Source organism: Streptopelia decaocto, assembly GCF_964273445.1.
Source record: "Streptopelia decaocto genome assembly, chromosome: 6".
In the NCBI taxonomy this organism is placed as follows: domain Eukaryota; kingdom Metazoa; phylum Chordata; class Aves; order Columbiformes; family Columbidae; genus Streptopelia; species Streptopelia decaocto.
The window spans coordinates 56294541-56315777 of NC_138660.1; the positions used below are offsets into that span (position 1 = coordinate 56294541).

At 41.7% G+C, this 21237-nt stretch overlaps 1 protein-coding gene across 1 annotated transcript; it reads left to right on the top strand.

The window, feature by feature from the left end:
* Window positions 1-196: 196 nt before the first annotated feature.
* Window positions 197-13587, top strand: EAF2 (ELL associated factor 2). The gene is made up of 6 exons (XM_082057226.1): window positions 197-391; window positions 2640-2734; window positions 3390-3526; window positions 4204-4349; window positions 8051-8317; window positions 12745-13587. Exons 1-6 carry the CDS (start codon window positions 289-291, stop codon window positions 12789-12791), a joined length of 795 nt encoding a protein of 264 aa, XP_081913352.1. The 5' UTR covers window positions 197-288; the 3' UTR covers window positions 12792-13587.
* The last annotated feature ends 7650 nt before the right edge of the window (window positions 13588-21237 follow it).

Sequence of the window (21237 nt, forward strand, 5' to 3'; positions counted from 1 at the left end):
GTCATTTGCATATCCGCGTGCGGGGCTGGCACCTCCCACAGCCCCACTCGTGGAAATCTACAGAGCGCCGCCTCGCCGCCCAATCCGAACCCGCGCTGCCTTTGACGCACCGCTTGAAGGGGCGGGGCTCCGCCGCCGCCGACCTGTAGAACGCTAGGTGGGCGGGGCCAACCCGGGCAGAAGGGGGTGTGTGGGCGTGTCCAATGCGGTGCGAGGGATGTTCGGCGGCGGCAGCGGCGGCGGCCGCTCGGGCTCGCCATGGTGTGAGGCGCGGTCCGGGGCGCCGCGATGAACGGAGCCGTCCCGTCGGTTTTCGATCCCAAGGAGCGAGTGCTGAAGCTGGGCGAGACCTTCGAGAAGCAGCCGCGCTGCGCCTTCCACACCGTCCGCTGTGAGTGTGGGGATGGGGCGGCCCCTCAGGGGGCCGGCGGGCCCGGGTCGGGGGACCCATGTGCCGCCGAACAGCGGCACCCGGGCCCCCCCCCACGCCCCGGGCCCGCCGGTCCCCTGAGGGACGACAACGCTGTTGGGGCTGATGCCCCTCGCTGCTTTCTGGGCACTAACTTCACATTTTTATGCCTTTTGCATCCAGAATAGTCTCTCGATGCAGTTCTGCTGAAACCCAGAAAACTCTGGCTTTGCCATCCTTCCTTGTGCTTAGTTTTTCTAGAAGTGTAATTCAGCAATCAAAGGTTAAAGGCGGTATTAATCACAAAGCTCGTTATACCCTCCCTGAGTACATAATTACTATCTAGAGAGGTGTATGCTCAAGGATTCTGAGGGTAGCTAGGAAACAAATGCTCTTAGGATTATAGTTCTGGTAATTTAGGGCTGCTGCTTCTGCTTTTGATGTCTCATTATTTATAGACCGATCCCCAAGATTCGGTCTCACGTACGTTCTCTGGAGAATGTCCCCTGTGCAGTGCAGCGTGATGGGTAAAGTGCTTTCTGTGAGCAAATGGAACACCACTTAGTAGGGTTGTCTATAGGAGGGGAAGAAAGAGTGAGCAAAAGCTATAAAAGGGATTTTAAACAAATGCCATAACTTGAAATTTATCCTAATTTTAAAGTGTGCTGAAAACCACATCTTTTATCTCCTGCCTTTACGATTTCTTGCTGACTCCTGTAGCCTGATGATTTATTCTGAAATCTGTTTTGAAAGCTTTCTTTCTTTCCAACAAACGAGACGTAGAAACTGGCACGTTCATCAGTTCTGTCACAGGCATGTGCAAAAATACCCTTCCCTGACACCTTAAGTTTTTGTTAACAAATGAGTAAAGGGTAAAAGTTAAGATCAGAAGTCTGTTTATGGATACTGGAATCAATGTCTTCGTTTTCTAAAGTATTAACCACCCAGTGGCCGTATATTAGAGCAGACATTCTCTAATTCCCGATGAGAAACTTTGGAACTATTTTACCCTTATCCCTGTAACATGATGTGTGGGGTTTTACCATAAACAAGGTTAACAGGGGCTGTAACCCGTGTCTGAGCTCAAAGCCTTCTGCTGTGCATGCCATCCTGCCCACCAGCTCCTGGAGCCTGGTTTTCTCGCCCGGTCGGTGTGTGAGCTGGAGCCAGGGTTCCCAGCTGTGGTCTGTGCTGCCTGGCCCGTGGCTCGCAGGCGGTTGTTGAGCTGGGAAGCTGCCCAGCCATAACAGAGCACTGCCGGCCGTGGGTGACGTGACAGGTTGCGAGGCCAGGAGCGTGTGCCGTCTCATGGGTGCCTTTTACGTGCCCAGTCCCTCTGTGCCTCCCTTCAGCTGCGACAGGGTGCTGCTCCCCAGAATGCCTGACACCCCTGTGTGCCCGACGGGCGATCACTAGAACCGCGGGTTCAAACCCGCATATGTTAGCACGTGCCTTGCAGGGCCTCTTGATTCTGTCCCATCTCTGTCTGTGCAGGCAGGCCCTTTGGCTCTAGCCCTTCCTAGTCCATTTGTGGTGGAAATAATACTTCATAGTAACCTAATTGTATGTATGTTACATGACTGCAGTGCTGGTGCCTGAACACATGCTCATTTTCAATGTCTCAGATTTTTGGAAAGGGCCAGAAATTGGTATCTTCTTTTGTTTAAAACTTATTTCAATCTACATTTTAGATGTCAAAAAAAGAGAAAAAGGAATCTAATATTTAAGAGGGAAGTAATTTCACTTTTGAGAAAAGTAAATATACTGAAACTCAAGTTTTGGTCAGCTTCTTACACATATGTTATAGTAAAATCAAAATAGGATAGAGAAATGGATATTGAGGATTGGTGTTGTTCTTTGCATTTTCAGTGACTTCTTGTCTACGTCTCCCATATTTTGGATCAACATTTTCAAGAACTCTTTATTGCTTTTTCTGAAAGTAATTATGTGAGGATTTATCTTTTGAAGTATAACACAGCTCACTCAGCCTCTTCATCCATTAAAACCTAAATGCATTTTTGCAATTTAACTGAAAGGCTTTAATACTTATACTGAATCTTGAGAAAGCCATCTTAACTTTGAATTCTCCCAGCTTACGGAATTATCTGCTCAGGGGAATGGTAGCAAAAAGGCTTTAACTTAATAACCTCCAACTGTAATTGAAAGGTGTCTACATTTATAAGATTCCTGAAAAGCCTGTCAATAATCCAGCTTGGTTTTTTAAATTTAGATGACTTTAAGCCTGCATCTATTGATATGTCCTGTGAAGGAGACCTTGAAGTTGGCAAAGGTGAACAGGTGACAATAACACTGCCAAATATTGAGGTGAGTGAGGTGGCAGAAGAGCAGTGGGCCTAAGGGAATGATTTATTTTCTTGTCATAAGATTATATTGAGTATAGAAGGATATGAAGTGCTGTTTCAGAGCTGTGTGATTTTTTTAGAGTAGAAAAATAATTGCTCTAAGAACATAAAATTACAAAGACCTAGAGGTTAAAGAGCTGCACTGTAGCTTTAAGTGTATTCACCGCATTGCAAATATGCTGTAGGATGACCCAGAAGTGTTGCGTACACAGAGAAGCTTCATGTGGATGTTGGCAGTGCAAGTTTCCCCTTGGTATTTACTGCTCTAGTGCAGTTCTAAAGCAGGAAAGACTGGAAAGGGAAAATTTACTGCCTGCCATGCCTTACTGCTCTGCTGATATGGGAACTGACACCCCTTTTGGTAAAAGGAGTCCTACAATGAGCATGGTCTCTTTGGGAAAACAGCATTTAATCAGCCTCAAATTAAGCCAAGCTGGGTGAAATCCCCTTCCAGCTGCTTTTGGTCATGGCTACTATGACTAATTTGAATCAACCAATAACACGTTTAAAGGCTAGAAAGGATCACTTGTAGTGAACTTGTCATTACTGTGGTGGATTGCTGTTCCTAAGAAAAAAATACTGTAGGAGTAACACTTATTGGACTTCCGATTTAATAGGGCTCGACTCCACCAGTGACTGTGTTCAAGGGCTCAAAGAAGCCTTACATGAAAGAATGTATCTTAATTATCAACCACGACACTGGAGAATGCCGCCTAGAGAAACTTAGTAGCAACATCACTGTGAAAAAAACGAGGTGGGTGATTTACCAGAGAAACAGCTGTGCTTTACTCATTGTGCAAACTGATTTGTTACTCAGTCTAAATTGAGATGCAGGACTACTGTTTTTAGCAAAATGTCATTTTTAGAAAGTACCTGGCCTTGTTCAATAGAGTGACAAGCCTGCTTTCTCATTGGCTTCACAGCTTTTGAGTCTGAGAAAGAAATGGGATTTTAATTTTAACTAAGAACTGCCACATTGTTGAAAGAGATGGTAACTATTTTCTGATGTGTTTAGAGGGTGGGGGGAAATCTGTTTGGAAAGTGGTTTGTGACATGTTTCAGTAATATTAATAGCTTGTTTTTTTCTTATATCAGATTTTTGATTTTTTTTTTTTTCTCTGCTGCTGAGTCCGATTAAGTGATTTCCAGCAGAGTTATTTTTAAGTAATCCTGGTTAGCCAGGTATAAAAACAAATGAACTGAAAAAGGGTTAAGAAGTTATTAGTACTGTGTGTGTGTGTATATATATATACATATGTAAAATCTATACATACTTATATGCCATTATAATGTACCTAAAAATCTAATTATGCTATTCAGAAAGGTGTGACAAATAGTTCCATAACTTAAGGTACTGTATCCCCTGTATTCTTGCCTTTTCCCTTGTGTCTGATCTTCTAGTAATTAAAAATCTTTTGCTCTTACACACAGAGCTGAAGGAAGCAGTAAAGTCCAGTCTCGCATAGAGCAGCAACAGCAGCAGATGCGAAATGCAACCAAGGTTCCAAACAATGTTAAAAATTCTCCACCAAAAGAAAAGATGTTTCCATCTTCTCCTATGGATGATATTGAACGAGGTAAGCTCCACCGGCATGAAAGTTTTGGAAACTTTGCTCTTAACTAGCAATTACTTTCTAAGAGCCAAGGTTTTTTTTTGTGGGTTTGTTTGTAGGTTTTGTTGGTTGTCGGTTTTTTGGTGTGTGTTTATTTTATTTTATTTTATTTTATTTTTTTATTTGAGATTCACACTAGAAGCTGATTATGGTAAGCTCTTTACCCTCATGTAGGAATGACCACTGGCTGAAGTGGTAACAAAGCAGTATTTGAAACTTGCTAAGGTAAAAGATCAGATGAACCATTAGGCTTAATAATTCCCACTGCTCACTGTCCTTGATTCTGTCTTCTGCTGCTGCTTTAACCAAGTATGTAGCTGGTTGGTTTGAGGCACTGAAACCAACTGAGTCACTTCCATTTTGACATCACTCCTCATTCTTTCTCTGCGTGCAGCAAACATATAGGTTACAGTGGTTTACAGCTCAAAATACATTTAAAATTACTGGATAGCACCTTGTCAAAGATGAGGTTTCAACGCAAAAGACAGCTAAAAGCCTGCATAAATCATCCCTTGAACAGGGCTATATATTCTTGAGAGACTCTGGTTTGGTGTGACACTCATGTTTCACTTAATAGGAGGCCTTATTTCCTTTCAGAGGGTGAGGAAGACGGCAGGTGGTAATTACTTGCTACAGAAATGCTGACAGGTGGCAGTTTCATTGACTGGAATTGACATCTGCCTCCCAAGATGTTTTGAATTCCTTTAAACAGATATTTTTTTAGCTTGGTCATTATGAAGTTTTTTGTTTTGTTTTCAATTTTTTTTTTCCCCCTCCATTTTGGTCTTAAACCGTGACCAGAAATCTGTACCACAGAACAGTACTAGAATACATGTTAGGTTGCAGAGAGGAAGGAGCACTTGGGCACACAGAATAAGACGATACTTTGTCTTGATGGTCTGCTGTTTTGGAGGGAGTGGTGGTGTCAAACATATTGCAAGTCACCAAAGTGACTGCCAACATGTATCAAACTCTGGTGTAGTGCCAGCCCAATTTTGAGTACTGCTGAAAAATGTGGAATTATTGACAAACAGGGATGTTAGGGACACTGCAGAGCCATCTAGTCCATCCTTCTGTCCTAAAGTCAGATTTCTGACATAATTTTTAACCTGTTCTTAAAGCCTTCCAGTGATAGATCCTGTCTTCTCTTTGGCAAGCCATTCCAGGGCTTTGCTCACCTTACTGTTCAGGTTCTTACTAATAAATAATCTTACAGTAAGCCCTTACTATTTTCATATTTATCGTGCAAGTATAGACCCAATTACTCTTCTGCTTATGAGCAGTCCTTTGTATACTCAGAAGTTGCTATGGCTTTCCCATTATTCATGCCAAATGATGCCAGCAGGTTCAATCTTTCCTTGGACATTAAATTTTCTAGATCCATGATGCATTGTCACTCTCCTTTAGGTATCTTCCAACAAGTCCAAAGCCTTCCTGAAGTACAGTGCCTGAACATATTTACCATTTCAGCTAAGGTTTTAGCAGTGCTGCATTGAGCAAGAAGACTGCCTTGCTGGCACCATTCATCTCTACACACAAAGACTAAACCCAGTGTAACGCTTGTCATTTCTACAATAGCCTGGTGCGGTACAACTGTGCATAGTGATCCACAGAAACTCACAGATTCTTCAGAAGTGTCACCTACTTAATCATTTTGTGGTTTTGTAACTGACTGTTCCTGCTTACATACACTACCTTGAACTTGTTACTAACTCGCTCGGGTGGGGGAAGATCGCTTCACCTTTGTTGTCCAGTATATGGACAGCTCTTCCTTTGCTGTTTGAAAATACTTAATTTAAATTCTGTCAGATTACTTCAAAATTCAAGTCAGGGATCTTGTTCATCTGGTATTGGTATTAAATGTTAGCCTTATGCTTAATTTTTTCTCATATTAGACATTAGTGAGAGCAGGGAGGAAGTGAAATTAAGTGCATAGGACTTGAGTGGTATCTTTGTTAGCTTACAGCTCCAGATGTGTGGTAGATCAGTTCTTTTGTTGGCATTTCTTCTCTAGAATTAATTTTGAAATGACTTCTTGATATTTTGGCCAGTTGCATCCTAATTTTGCCTTCGCCTTTCTGGTTCCTTTTCTGTCTTTAAGCTGTTCTCTTATACACATCCTTAGTAACAGGACGATCCTTCCTTTTTGTAATTTTCCCCTCACCCTCTCTTTCGTTACATTTAAGTCAGCTGGTATGGTCTTTAATTGTAATTTCTCTTCTTCCTTGGCACTGGGTTAGTGTGTCCTTGCAGCCATAGCTGTGCTATTGCAGGTGCCATTTTTCCTGAACACCGTTTTTCTTTAGACTGACCCCTGATAAGGCTGACCAGCCTAAGCACATGTCCTTTAGAGTGGCCTTTGATAACTCAGAATTGAAAGGATTCATGGAAGTTTGTGTTCAAACTTATTCTTTTGGTGTTCAAACTTATTCTTTTGGTGTTCAAACTTATTCTTTTGGTGTTCAAACTTATTCTTTTGGTGTTTAAACTTATTCTTTTGCTTTTCCATCTTCTCTTGATTAAGCTCTGAGACATTTTGCATCTTTGTGACTTTTGTCTTCAACCTGTTCTTCTGTGTTGGGTAAATCTGAAGTGAGATGAGCCACTCTCCACCTTGCTTTTTGTGTCTGCTATATCAAAGCTGTTCCTGAAATATTCCAGGTGCTTGTAAGACCATCTTACAAATGTCTGGGTAGTTACAGTTTTGTGTAGTGACGAACTTCTGCACTCTGGGTAACTCCTCAAGTCATTGTATATAACCTTCATCCACCATGGTTCAGTGGTCTGTTTCAGACTTCTTGCTTCAGCAGCACCCCTATTCTGCACAATTATTATGTCTAGCCTTTCTGCAAGACTGAAATTCCTCTGTATGCTGCACGTTGGCTAACATATATAAAAACACATACTGTGCAGGGCGATCTATCCAGTCATACTCTCCTAAATATTACTGTAGTCAGGTGAGTTATTTCATCAAGAATACAAGGTGGTTGAGTGAGTTTGATCTGTTAATTTCCAGTATTTCTTGTCTACCTCTTGTTGTTCTAGATTTCCTACCCCCATCCCAATATGTACAAAGAGAACAAGGATTTGGTGAAATCTTCATAATAGTAAACTGTAGGTTGTTCCTTTGGATATTCTCAAACTTAACTCGGTTTTGAGCAAAACGTCACAAAGTCCAAACAAGTATATTGATTGTAATGCTGAACTGCTGGGAAACTTTTTGGGTGCAGCTGCAGACATCTTACACAAACTTATATGTGTGATTGAATCTGCAGCTTTTAGTCAGTAAAAGGCATCTTCAGGCATGCTAAGGAAAATACAGAAGATTTGTTAGCTGTGGAAATCAAAAGCTATGTGGGATGCACTACCCTGTGGAATGTGGGCTTAGCATTTGGGTTCACAGTCACCCTTGTTCTAACACTTGGCTTGAAAGGGAGAAAGTGCCCAAGCTATGAGAGAAGAAAACCACATGACAGGCTGGATGCTTCTTTGTGCCCTTTTTGTTGTTCTGGAGAGTTTTGGTGGGTTTTTTTGTGTGGTGGTGGTGGTCTTGTTGTTGCTACAGTGTGTGAACCTGATTTCTGTTGTTGCTTTATGTTTATTTTTTTTCTTATTATTTCAATTATGACAAATGTTAACTGAAAAACAAATCACACTGTTTGCAGAGCTGAAAGCAGAAGCCAGCATCATGGACCAGCTGAGTAGCTCTGACAGTTCATCTGACTCGAAAAGTTCTTCATCCTCTTCATCAAGCAGTGAAAATAGTTCTAGTGATTCTGAAGATGAGGAAATGAAGCCCTCCCTTCCTATGTCAATGCCATATTTGCAGCCGCAGCCTACTGTGTCTGCCATACCACAGCAGGCTGTCCCTGACAAAGATGCCAGTCATAACAGATCCCAAGAGAGCAGTGGTCATATGATGAATACACTACGTAAGTACAAAGGCTGTTCTTTTCTTAGTGCACAGTTCCAGACATCAAGATTCTGAGAGGAAACCATATTGTTTTTAAGTATATTTTAGTTATAATTAACACTGTGGGAAGTGATGCTAGGGTCTGATTGTTCAGCAGTGGTTTGAATTAGACACTGGGCTGGAAGGTTCTTGGTCCCCAGAGATATTAAATTAAAGCTGATGCAGTTGAAAATATTTCCGAAGCTCTTCTGGCTTCCTCCCAGGTATATACATTGGGACTGGAGAACAGTAATTTTGCATTGAAAATACTTGAACTAACAGGGCACTCCCAAAACATATGCTTATAATTTCTTGGGTAGAACTGTGGGATTCTATACTGGTAGTACTTTGAATTAGAGAAGAGATGGTGTATTCTTAGCTGCTTCAGTTATTGTTGTTCATGGCACTGTTCTGCTGGGCAGCATGGCAAAACTGTCCTTGGCATATAAGGAAGGAAGCAATTTGCTCTCAGGTGATACTATCTTTTTCCACCCATTCAGGCAACTAAATATGTAATTTGAAGAGTAGCTGCGCAGCCTGGAATTGAGTGCTAGGTGTATTCAAAAAAGGAGAGACAGAAAAGAAAATCCCACTAGGTAGAGAATCTTTAGTTTGCTACCTAAATAGCAGGAGTTTTCAGACATAAATGTGAGTGTTCAGCTTTGGTGGCTCTTCAAAATTATTACAATTTTAATTGGGTGTTTAGCTGCAGGCTCCTGGTTTGAAGAGATTCCCATCAATCCTGGTTTGCAGCCTAAGATCTTTATGGTTTAGCATTTATATGTAAACTTATTTATACCGAAATTTTAGACTCTGGCAGATCTACTTTTATTTCAGTATTTAATATATAACATGAACAGGTTTTTTTGTAGCTAGTATTTGAATACTTAATTAAATATCTGTGCTGGTTACTTATGTACTGCATTAATAGATAAGATCAGACTGAAAAGTCCTGTGACTAAGCGTGTGAAGGACTAAATGCTGCATTCATTTTACTACCACTGTAGAGAACAATGTCTTCATGTTTGTAATTTGTGTAACTTTTGAGTGTGCCATTCGTTTCAACCCTTATTTACAAATGGGATTTCCCATTCTTCATGCACTAAATACAAGTGTTATGAAAAGAGATTAAGCTCTATCCCCAGTGACAGAATCCCAGCTGGCAAAGCTTCCACTGAGAAATACAAGTACAGGTGGCCAAATCCTCCAGTTCCAACAGTCATAGTGAGAAAACATTGCTTAAAACATGACAATATCAAAACAATTACATGGAAAACTGGTGGCTCAATGGTGCTCGAGAACCCCATTGACAGGTAGAACCTCTGTAGCATCAAGCCTTGGGCTTGACTGAGCTTGCCGAGATCTTCAGCTTAATCCCATTTACTTCTATTATGGTTACAGATCTATTTACTGCTTTAAATGGTTCTGTCCCCAATGTCCAGTACAGTTAACACTTGAAGTACACTTGAACTAGACAAAGATCAAAAAAGTTACATTCGAGGAGAATGTGTTTCTCTAGCTCCCTTGCTGAGGGCATTTGGCAGGAGAGTGAAACCTGGAGAAACTAAATGGACAGCAAGTGGTTGAATGGCAAGAGTTTTCAGTTGGGATCCTGCACAGTCACTTCTTCCATCTCAAATAATGCTTTACAAAAATAAAATATTGAATCAACAAATGTCAGCACAAGCTGTTTGCTTGTCTAATCCTGTTTTGAGGTTTGACTGCTTATGTACGTGACTGGTTTTGTGCACCTCTGTAGAATCAGGGCCATGCGGGGTAATCAGTGAAGTTTTCCTTCGGATTGCTGTGTGCTGGGGGAAGGGTTAGAGCGCAGAGCTTCATCTTGCATGTAGAAATCGTACAGCTGAGGTTTTGTGGAACTTGGAAAGCACAGGAGGTGGCGTTTAGAAGCATCATAATCAAATACTTCTGTCAGATATACATGATCTACCTCTTCAGGAATCCTGGGCTCAAGACTGCCCCTCACCCTCAACATACAGCTTCTTTCCCTTTATATCAACAGAAGTTGATTACATAGGCTCACAACTTGCCTTATAACAAAGCTTGTAAAGGCTGGCACTAATAAATCTGTTTTTCTTAACTATTTGATCATATGTTGCTTTATGTCTACATTTTGTTTAAACAAGAGTTATGTTAAATAAAGTAACTTTCCAAAGAAAATCCAGCGGAGATTAGCTATTCTGGGGCCTTGTGTTATGTACATAGTATTCAGCACAACTTCACTTCTTTTGATACTTGGGGCTGGTACAAGCAGCTGGTCAGGAAATAATTTTCCCGTGTATTAGTTTGGCATTGGTGTGACCATGAAGGTCTGTGAAACAGCTTGCCCTTGTGAGTTTTCCTACCCCCTATAACTTGCAAGAATTCAATTGAATGTATTGTACTCACTGATTTAAAAGCTTAGGAAATGTCATCATTTGCAGCACAATCTATTTCCCTGATTCATGTTGCTAATAGGCAGTTGGCACTGTGAAAACCAAATTCAACAGTTTTCCCCAATTTTTTGGTGCCTCGTAAGTACAACAGAGTCTAGATGTTTCTGCAGACTCCTAGTTAAATGAACTTCACATTCTTGCACCAAGCCCATCTGAAAACTACCAACTCCAGTCTGATAATGTTTTGCCATCTCTCTGAAGGTGTTTTTCACAGGTAGGGTTATAAAAATGGGGCAGAAAGTTGTCGTTGAACTAAATCCTAATGCATTATTTCTGACTCTGGAACTTGGAGTTCTTGCTTTTCCCATCTGCTGGCTTTCACAAGCATTGGTATTTTTGGCTGGTGTTTCAGGGTTTGTGTAATTTCTATTAACTATGTTGAAATAACTTTTAAAGGCTGCAGAATCACTATTTGGAAAGTTATCTTCTTATTTGTACTCCCAGTCCTCTCCTAAAGTAGGTAGTGCACAACAGGTCTAACATTTCTAAAAATGCACTGCAAGTATTCCTCTGAGTGAGAAATGCATGAGTTTAATTTACTAATGCCTTGAGATATTACTTCTCGGGATAATACATTGTCCTGAATAATTATTGACACATTGCTTGATTTCGTTCTTTCAAAATTGCTTTTTAACTTTTATTAAAATGACATGGCTGTAAATGTCTCTATATGGAGAACTGGAAAAGAATTTTCTACAGTAGTACTTTAAAGATTGCTGGAAACAGCCATCTTCACTATTCTTATCTTACATGAAGTGTTTTCTATATTGTTGTAGATAATCATGTACCACTTTCTAAGCTTGAGTGATGACACAATAGAAAACAAAGGAAGGCTAAATGCAGCTGTGTTAAAGACTTCTGTGTTGTGGCAGAAATGCTGCGCCAGATCACAAAAGATCCAGCTTAAGTGCCTTGCTGGGTTGACCCTGTTGAGGTTACTTTTTTTCCCCATCTGTAAAAGTGATCTGTGAAGGGTGGGTGCTGCAGCTGAGGAAAGGGCATGTGAAAAGAGTGTGCCCACTCAGTTTCAGGGATTTTTTTTCTCTTTTCTGTTTTTTTCTTTGCTCCCTAGGCCATTTCTGTACAACCTGAGATGTATCCCTGCCCCCTATTTTTTTGTTCTTAATGGCTGTTTGAAAAGGGAGCTGTGAATAAAAGCATACTAGTTGGAACCAAGTATTAAAATGTGTGGAAAGTTGCTAGATATGATGTAGATTCTGTATAGCGAGCTGCTGTATTTTTTGTTAGTTACCTGTCATCCTGGAAAGATTCCATCCTTCCCATCCCCTAAGCTTATGGACATCCACTGCAAGCACAATGCAGTCTTTCTTCTTACTTCCCCATTTTGAAATATATATATATATATATCTCCACCAAATTAAAGTGCTGTGTAAAATTTCTTTTGATGTTTTGTTTGTTCGCTTGTTCCCAAACCTGTTTGAAATAGTAGGTCACTGATACATCTTTAAATGGCACATCAAAGAGCTGCTCTTCTTGATTGAGACACCACTTTGTTTTCAAGCACAGCTGAGTAGCATTCAGATGTGTTTCAAAAAAACCAACTTGTTTTCCACAAAACTGCCTTCACCAGCAGTTTTCTCACTTATGATGCATGGAAATGTGGGTGGGAAAGATAGCTAGGTGTTGTCTTTTGTGATCTGGTGATATTAAATAATTGCATTGTGGCTAATGAATTCCTTGCCAAGATTTTAAAATTGTAGAAAAGCGATTTCTCTAAGGTTCTGTCACTGGGGAGTTTGATTCTACAGCTACTTATTATCTTACCATAGAATTGTTTGGGTTAGAAGGGACCTTTAAAGACCATCTAGTCCAACCTCCCTGACCTGTTTGGTGTTAGTTTTTGTAAACCTTTAATTGGGAAAGGGAATATATTGAAAGAATAAAAGTATTTCCTTGAAAATGACTAATATGACGACTCTCTTTCTTCTAGGAAATGACTTGCAGCTGAGTGAATCTGGAAGCGATAGTGATGACTGAACAAATTTTTGGCCTTAAATGCATCACCTTTTTTGCTAAATATGTCCTAGCATCTGTTTTGCACTAAGATTAGATTACCAGAGACTGGAATGAATGTCCTCGATTTTGATAATAGACATCCTAATTTTCTACTGATACATCATATCTATAATATGGCAGCATTGATATATCCTGTCAGTGCTATAGTTGTGTTTATCTTTCAAATTACTGTATTTACAGTAAAATTGTGTATGATCTGATTTTGATTATTTTTGCTCAGCCACCTGTTTTACTTGAAACTGACTTGTAAGAGCTAGTTACTTTATATAAATAGTTATGGAATGGAGAATTTTCTGATATTTATGGAGGCAAGTTTCCTTCCTATCATTTAAATGCTGAACGCTGATCTCACAACTTTTACTTGGAGGGAGTGAAAGGGAGGACAACTAAATGAGGTCTGCTGTGGCAGCTCCACGTTTTGTTCAGTTCACAGTTCATACCTTTAAGGAAACTGCTGAATAATGCGGTCCACTAGTGCAGTTACAGTTTACAATTGTTCAACACATTGCTGAATTCTTAATTTCATTGTATTACAGGACTTTATATTTCTGAGCCTCAAGATTCCTAAGGGAACTCATCTATTCCCTGCCTTTATTATGTAACTTGAATAGGCTGGCCTTTTTACAACCTTTTTGTATCTAAATTTAGGTAACTGCAGAGACAGCAATGATTTTCCTTCATTTAATTCTGTAACAGAAATCAGAAAATTTCTTTGTAGGAGTATAAAAGTAATTTAATAAAGCAATATTTATCATTTTCCTGTGTCCGATTCTGGTTTTACTGGTTAAGAATTCCACTTTCTAGCTACGGTAGTCACACGGGTGGAAGGGTCATGCAAACAAATAGAAAGCAGTGAAACTGTAGCTAATACAGACTCCTCACCCTGCCTGCAAGGCTTAAGTGTTTGTTACTTTTGTCTACATTGAGAAAAAGCCTAATAAGAGCTCACCAAAAGTTTATGGCAGTGCTAGTGTACTGCTGAATGTGTATTACAGATTATATCCAAATGCCATTGGTAAGTGATACTGTGTTAGAGAAGAAAAGGTGTTTGCCCAGTCTTATTTTTTTCTTGTTTGAAATTATATTTCAAGACCTGAAGAACTGCAGGTAGGAGTCCACATTTCATCCAGTAGTTTACTACTGAAGAGTTTGTAACTAACAGTAACAAATATCTGTAGGATGAATTCTGATGAGATAAATCTGCTTGGTCTTGCACAGAAGTCTCCTTTGCTAGATTGCAGTGGTTGAATCACAGCTCTGTGTCTAAACTGTGAGGACTGAACCCTGTATGTAAGCCTGAATGTTCAGACATTAGAAAATGCACACTCAGTAAGTGCCTACAATAGATGGTGCTAGACTAGCTTATTCTCTCAACTGTGCTGTGAGTATCAGCCCGTGCTTACCTCTAGACAGATTAGGAGGCCAAAACCATGCCTACACCCTCACAAAAGAACCTTTATTGGTTCCACCAGGCAGAAATTAAACATTGGAAATGCTGCTTTCTGATGCTTTCCTGCCTCCTACTCTGTGCCCCAAACTGTGGCACTGGTCCACTCTCTGCACCAGGTAACAGCTTGCTGGTCTTCCATCTTCCTTAAGCTGGTATCCTAAGAAGCAAAACATTTTCTTGTTTATACCCAAAGGAAAAAGCTCAAGTTAACAACCATGAGCAAACAGGTCTTTGAGAAGAAACGGACTAATGAGCAACCTTGAGGAAGGATGCTATGTAATAACTCCTGTAAGATACTTCCTCGAGGGACAGGGTGTTGGGTTCTCTGATGGATCAAAGCTCTTGGTGTGGGAACTCCAGCAGAGTACTTGGTTCTTGGCACCTGTTGCTAACAAAGTCTGCAAGGGCCATGGGGGGACCAGGTGACCTCAGCACTAGGGAGGAGCCCTGTGCTGATAATGCAGTGCCCTGAGCTGAAGTGTCCCGTTTTTGCCTTCCCCTGTCCCCAATGGTTCATTTGCATCAAGGCCTTCTTTTAAGTCAATGCTGAATTCTAATTCTAGCCAGAAAGCTGCTGTTTTTTCTGAATAACAGGGCATTCAGGGTGTATGGCAGTGAGCAGATGTGTGGAAGCACTGACCAGGCCAGGGTCTAAATCATGGAGAGTGTGTGTGCTCACAGATTGTAACCACTCCTTCAGCGATAAAAATGTACCTGTATATAATTGCACTTGTGGATACAGGTGCTTAAATAGAGCTCTGGGAGTAAAACAGATTTCCAAGTTCCTGAGCCTCAGGACCGTAACTAAGCCTGTGCTATCTTTAGGATTTGATCTTCAGATTGAAATCTTTCTAGAATGGGAAGAGTCCAGGTTACGCTTTTGTATAGCATGTAGTACAGAGTGATTAGAGGCCAGTCAGGCACTACTTGCGGTAAACAAATATGCGATCTTGATGGATATATTCTGTCAAATGCACAATTGTGGTGATTCAGGAAAGGCTTTCTTTAAATATCAAGACAGGAGATAAGATTCTGGAACAGAGTTCACACAGAGATAAGGGGAAAAGGTAACACACCCCAAATGTGTGAAGGAAAAAAGCTCTGTGTGCTGCATCCAGCCCAAATGCACAGGATCTGACTCCCCCTCCCCGTGTGAAGTGTCACACATCAGCAAGTGAGCTGACTAGCTTGCTTGGGCCCGTGCAGAGGGGACTGGTGATGTGCCGGGGGTATCTCCTCCCCTCGGGCTCGGTCTGTGTGCCCCGAGCGGTGCTGAGCCTCCAGATCTGCTGCTGGGTGTTCTCAAATGGCAGGAGTGAGAGGGTGATTGCATTGAGATTTAGAAGCCTGAATAAGAGAGGTGTTCTGGCAATAGAAAAACAAACCAGGTTGTCTTTTTTTGATTTTGGAATTTTTTTCCAGACCTTGATTTGAAAATTATTTTATTCTCCTTTAAAAAGTTTTATTCCTGTGATATCAATTAAAATGAATAAAATCAGCAACTGCTGTAAGTTCCTATGGCCACTGTTCCTATGACCTCTAGGTACCTCTTTCAAAATAATATTCTGAAATATATCTGGTTCTATCTTGCTGCTTTCAGCTATTTCATCTTTACATCCAGAGATTTAAAGCATTTGTGTGTGCATGTATCCCTAAGCAGTAGAAACATTTGAAGAATAATTTATTGTGACATTATATATTTTACTGTGACATTATAATTGAGCTATTGTGTGTGTTTTGAGGAAAATCTGTGTATCACTTACATTGATAAATCAAAAATATCTTCCAAATGCAGCTGGAAACTTCAAAATTTTCTACTCCTCTGACTACTCTAGTGCTCAGGACCATGGCAGCCACAGCTCACCTGAGCCCTTCTCTCCTCATGGCACCGGGTACATGCACAATGTGTCTAGTAAAAACCTCTTCAGGGCTCTAAGTTCTGGAATGGTGATTATGGATGCCTACCAACTGTAACTACCTTCCCTGCAGCTTCTAATTTTTGTAAGACCTCCATCCTACTCTTGTTTTTCTTGAACCCTGCCCCAGGGCACGTGGAGAAGCTGAGGTGGTCTCTTCAGGGCAGCCCTGCCCACACTGTATTCCATGACTAACACTGGCATTGCCATTTAGTGGGGGTTTTCTATCTATCTGTCATTCCATCTTGAGATCCCTGCCCTTAATGCTGTAATGGCCCTTTAGGAAGTTCTAGTTTATAAGCATCAAACTCGATATAATGTCCATGCATTTTGTAGTCACTTGGTAAGTAACAATCTTATTTTCTGTGTAATCTCTGAAAATTATATTGATGCCTAAGCATGGACTAATGAAAATATCTGCTTATCAAAATCATGATAACAGTATCAGGTGGAGCACAGATCATTGTCTAGGCACATGATATGATCAGCTCTATTGCATGAGCTTTCATGTTTTGGTGGGGTTTTTTTGGAGGAGGCAGTAGATAAACATTTTTCAGAATAAAGGACTTTTTAGTTAAGCCACTTCTGTGCTAAAAGGCAGTGAATCATCTTGAGAACAGAGAAAATTCTAAGAAGGATTATTTGTGGGCTCTTTCTTGACTGATTTCTGGGGAACCACATACGAACATACCATCTCAGATAACTGTGTGCTTTGGTTCTCAAGATTTTGGCCCACAAAAACCATATAATTTCTGGCCAGCACTTCTTATTTTCTTGAGAATTTCTACAGGAAAGTTTCTGAGAACATTCAAGCAGACTGTTCAGCCCTTCTTAAACAGAAGAGATGAGGACACCTAGTCTGCACAGAAACAAAGAGGCCCAGAGGAAGAGAGAGAAGTTGACTTGACTCATGATGGTTCCTACGCTAAATGCTTGCAGTACATGTGAATTCCTCCTCTCACCACCTTTTGAGGTCATTCAGCTAACCATGTAAGGTGCTGAGGACAGTCTAAGTAGGTATGGAGTTCAGACCAGCTTTGTGAGGAGATGTAAAAAGAAGAATGAGGAAAAGAGAAGTTTTGAATAAGGATGTTTGCATTTTGCTGAAATACATATTCCTGCTGCTTTAGAGGAAGTAGCGGAAATGCAAAAAAGGTGAAGATGTACTGAAATGAGCAGAAAAAAAAGTGAAATGATAATTTCTTTCACAGTTTAGGCCTAAAACTTGATAGGAGTAGTCAACCACAGGCAAGGGGAGGGTTGGAAGACCTGTGTGTCTCACCGATTACTCTGCCCAGCTCAATGTGGTGACAGATTCTCCAGTTACGGTCCAAGAGATCTCGGTCTTCCTGCACAAGAATAATTCATGATGGCTTGGGTATCTGCAGGCAGCAGCTCCTCGCTTACCAGCTACACGCATGGAAATAGGCTGAATAAGTGGAAAGCTCTAAAGAATCTGTTACTGTGGCTTTTACTTCACTGCTTGCAGATTCTCATGTTGGAGAAAAGCTCCTGAAGGGCAGACTCAGAGCTCAGGGTTTGTGTCAGCAGGAAGAACTGTTCAGCTCATAAACAGAGATCCCAGCTTTACATGGGGTTTTCATAAAGTGCATGCGGCGTCTGCTCTAGTGCAGGGTCTGGCCTGCCAGGAGCAGCGAGGGCCTAGGCTATAGATGTTTCTGTGGTTTTCTGAATCCATAGAAGAAATGAGTGTGTTCTCAGATTTTTCTTCTCTGAAAAGCAAATCCCTCTACTGTGGTGAGGAAGGAATGGAGGTTAGAGGCAAAGATGAAGGAACCTTTCATTGAACAGAGAAGGCTTTGTTGATGCACAACACATGCCCGGTGAGTTAGTTGCCGAGACCTCTCTTGACTTGCTTTGAACAGGGGCCCTTGTTACAGAACCTGTTCTCCATCTCTCATCTCCCATATGCTGTCTTTTCTGCGTAACTTCATTTGTCTCCGAAAATTCATGCCTGGCTTGTTCTCATAAGTGTCCTTACACAGGACAGAGCATTGTTTGCTCACTCTAAGAGACGAAGCCTTCTTCATGCTGTTATTTAAAGTTTAAAGAAAAGTGGAGTGTCTTAAAAAAAGTAATTAAAGAAGACCCAACAACAACCCAAACTGTTCTTTAATCTCTTTAGTTTCACTTCCACATGCTGTGTACCTTGTTCTACCAGTTTCAATGCTCTTGCAAAACAGTTGCACAATGACTCCGTCTTAGCAACCAGCCGAATTAAACTTGAGCTCACCTAATTGGGTGTACCTTTTCTAAGATCCTCAGTGTACTGAGTTTCCAATAAACTCTGCAATCCCCCACTTTTTCCTGCACCTTTTCATTGCCACAATTTTTGGAATAAATACTCGTGGACATCCACATATACAACTCCCATAGAGACATGGGAGCTGATCGCAGCCTAAAATACCAACTCGTCCCTTAACCGATTTCCTTTTTACACCTGACTCTCTGCACATTGTCAATTTATGAAAAGATCTAGGCTTTTACCAGAACTTCGATCCAGGCGTTTACCACAGTATTAAAACATCTCCCACTATGAAATGTTCCTAAAAGTTAAGGCTGCCTTAAAGGCCCGTGTCCAATTGAGATTTTCCCTTCAAACAAAAACAGGTTTTGTGCCGGTTTCTGATTTTGGTGAAATAACAAGGGCACAATAGAGGCAGCACAAGGTAATGGGCCACTCAGACCATCAGGGTCAGACAAACTATTTTGGAATTAGCTGTCCTTCAACAGCTCTTCTGGAAAGGTTCCTGTGTTTTATGATCCTCTCCAGCCACAATGTAGAACAACTTCCACTCTTGTGCGGCACGATAACTCGTAGTGGGGTTTAGTTTGGTTTTGTTTATTTTTTGTGATAGTTACCAATAGAAACAGTTAGCTAACATTTCATAAACTATTCTTCTTTTTTTTTTTTTTTAATAAATGCTGGTCATGAAAAATGTTTGCCAAATGTGACCTGAGTGTAGGTGGGGAAAGCTCCGTGCAGATTAGCAGCTATACTTGTGTTGGTCCCTTATTTGAGCTCCTTTCCCCCTTACAATCAGACTTTGCCTTCACCAGGACATGGTATTTGTCAAGGATACTGATGAGCAGCATCTGTGTATATGTTCAACCAAGGATGCAAGGCTGTTAAACTATTTCAGAAGTCCTTTCCACAATTAGTACATTTTAGAAAGTACCACCTGGAAGGAGAGTACTAAGCTTGGTGGGGACTTTCTATCCCCGTTAATTTGTAAAACAAAATGACTGCTAAAAGCTTAGAACCCATCCCTGCATTTGTACTTTCCATTTGACTCCCTCTTGGTGATGAAACAACAGCTACTCACAGGTGAATAATTGCTGTTCCCGAGAGAGAAACTTGTTAAAATTGTAATAATGTCTCAGCTATATTTGTAGTTCCGTAGAGAGGTTCTGAGCTGAGTGAGCCAAAGAATCTCCCATGTTACATCAGAGCCTTTGATCCAAATGACCTCTGTTCTGGAAACAAGAAGTGCTTATGCTGCACAAAGCTCTCTAAACCTAACAAACATATGTGTGAGGTTGTCTGTGCTGTACTGGGGAATGATCACTGTCCGGTAACTTCAGCTGCAGTTAAACGGGAGCAGCTCTGTGATGGGAAGTTGGCAAAGAGCCCGTGTCCATGGGATGTGTATGAAGCTGCTGGTGGATGGATCTGATGCTTTCTCGGACCTTGAGAGCAACCCCCAGGCAGGTGTGTTGGCTGCTGGAAGCACGGAGACTGCAAACTGCTCCCTGCTGCGTGGTGGCTTGTGAATCTCCTGGGTCTTATCAGCGGCTCACACCACACAAAGACCTCCTGCCTGATATCGCTGCTCAGCTGCAAGAGGCTGCGTGGCAGCTGTGTTTTCTTCACCTTGTACTTCTTTGACAAGGAGGAGGGGCTGTACAAATGGTAAATTTGTTTTCCAAGATAAATGAAAACTGTAATTTCAAGTTTGCTTGCCTTGGCACCTCTCACACCTTTCCGGTGTACAGGGATAGTGGCAGGGCGCTCAGCAGGGAGGGAAATATTTTGGCCATCTCACAATAAAGTGAAGTGACTGTTCAAGGTAACGCAGTGGCTCGGCAGCAGGACTCCTCTCCTGGACTTTCAGGTGACAAAACCACACAATTTAACACCCAGCCAGCTTGCTCCGCTACTACAGCCTTCCCTCACAGGCACACAAAACGGTTCCAGTGAAAATGAGGCCACTCGGTCTCCCAGGCTTCTTTGCCCCATGACAGCAAGAGCTTCCCTCCTCTCTTTCCATGGGAGAGAGTATTTAGGATTGTGTAAACTGCAGCTTGGTTTGGGGATGTGATAATACACCACTACTCCCTCCTGGCTTTTAGCCTGATCTCATGGGGTAAACCACTGAAGGTCCTTTCCTCTGCCTTCCCACTGCATCGAGGCGGAAATTAAAACCACCTTTGCAACATATACAGCCTTCGGACTGGGGGAGGTGGAAACAACTCTTGTGTCCCTCAGCCTCAGCGACAAGGACCACGTCAGGTACCTCCTCTGAAAGCACGACTGTGCTGAAGTCAAGCTGGAGGAACACCTGGCTTACCTTGTGTGGTGGTGTGTGCTTGGGCTGCCCATGAGGTGAAAAGAGAAATGGGGCACCTGTGTGCCCTCTCCTGGTCTCCCCTTGTTCCCCGCTCCGTGTTACCTGGGGCAGCTCTGCAGCGGTGCTGCAGCTGCGATGTGTGGCAGGTCCTGTGTCCACAACCAGTGGGGATGACTCTCCCACCCACTTCATGCAGTTTCTCTATATTGGTCCAGTTGATGCAACAGTGTTTTGCTTAATTGCTACGTCTTTTCCAACAAAAGGGAATGAGGCCCAGTCTTCCTAAAGTGGCCACTTTCAAAGCACAAAGAAAGAGCGCCTCAGAAGGGAGGCAAGCCATGAGAACCACACCAGGTAGTCCTTTTCCCTCTGGGCCTGAGTTAGTCACATATCCAAGCTCACAGTCCTGTCAGGGCATAACCCACCCAGCTGCATGGTCTTCCAGCCTC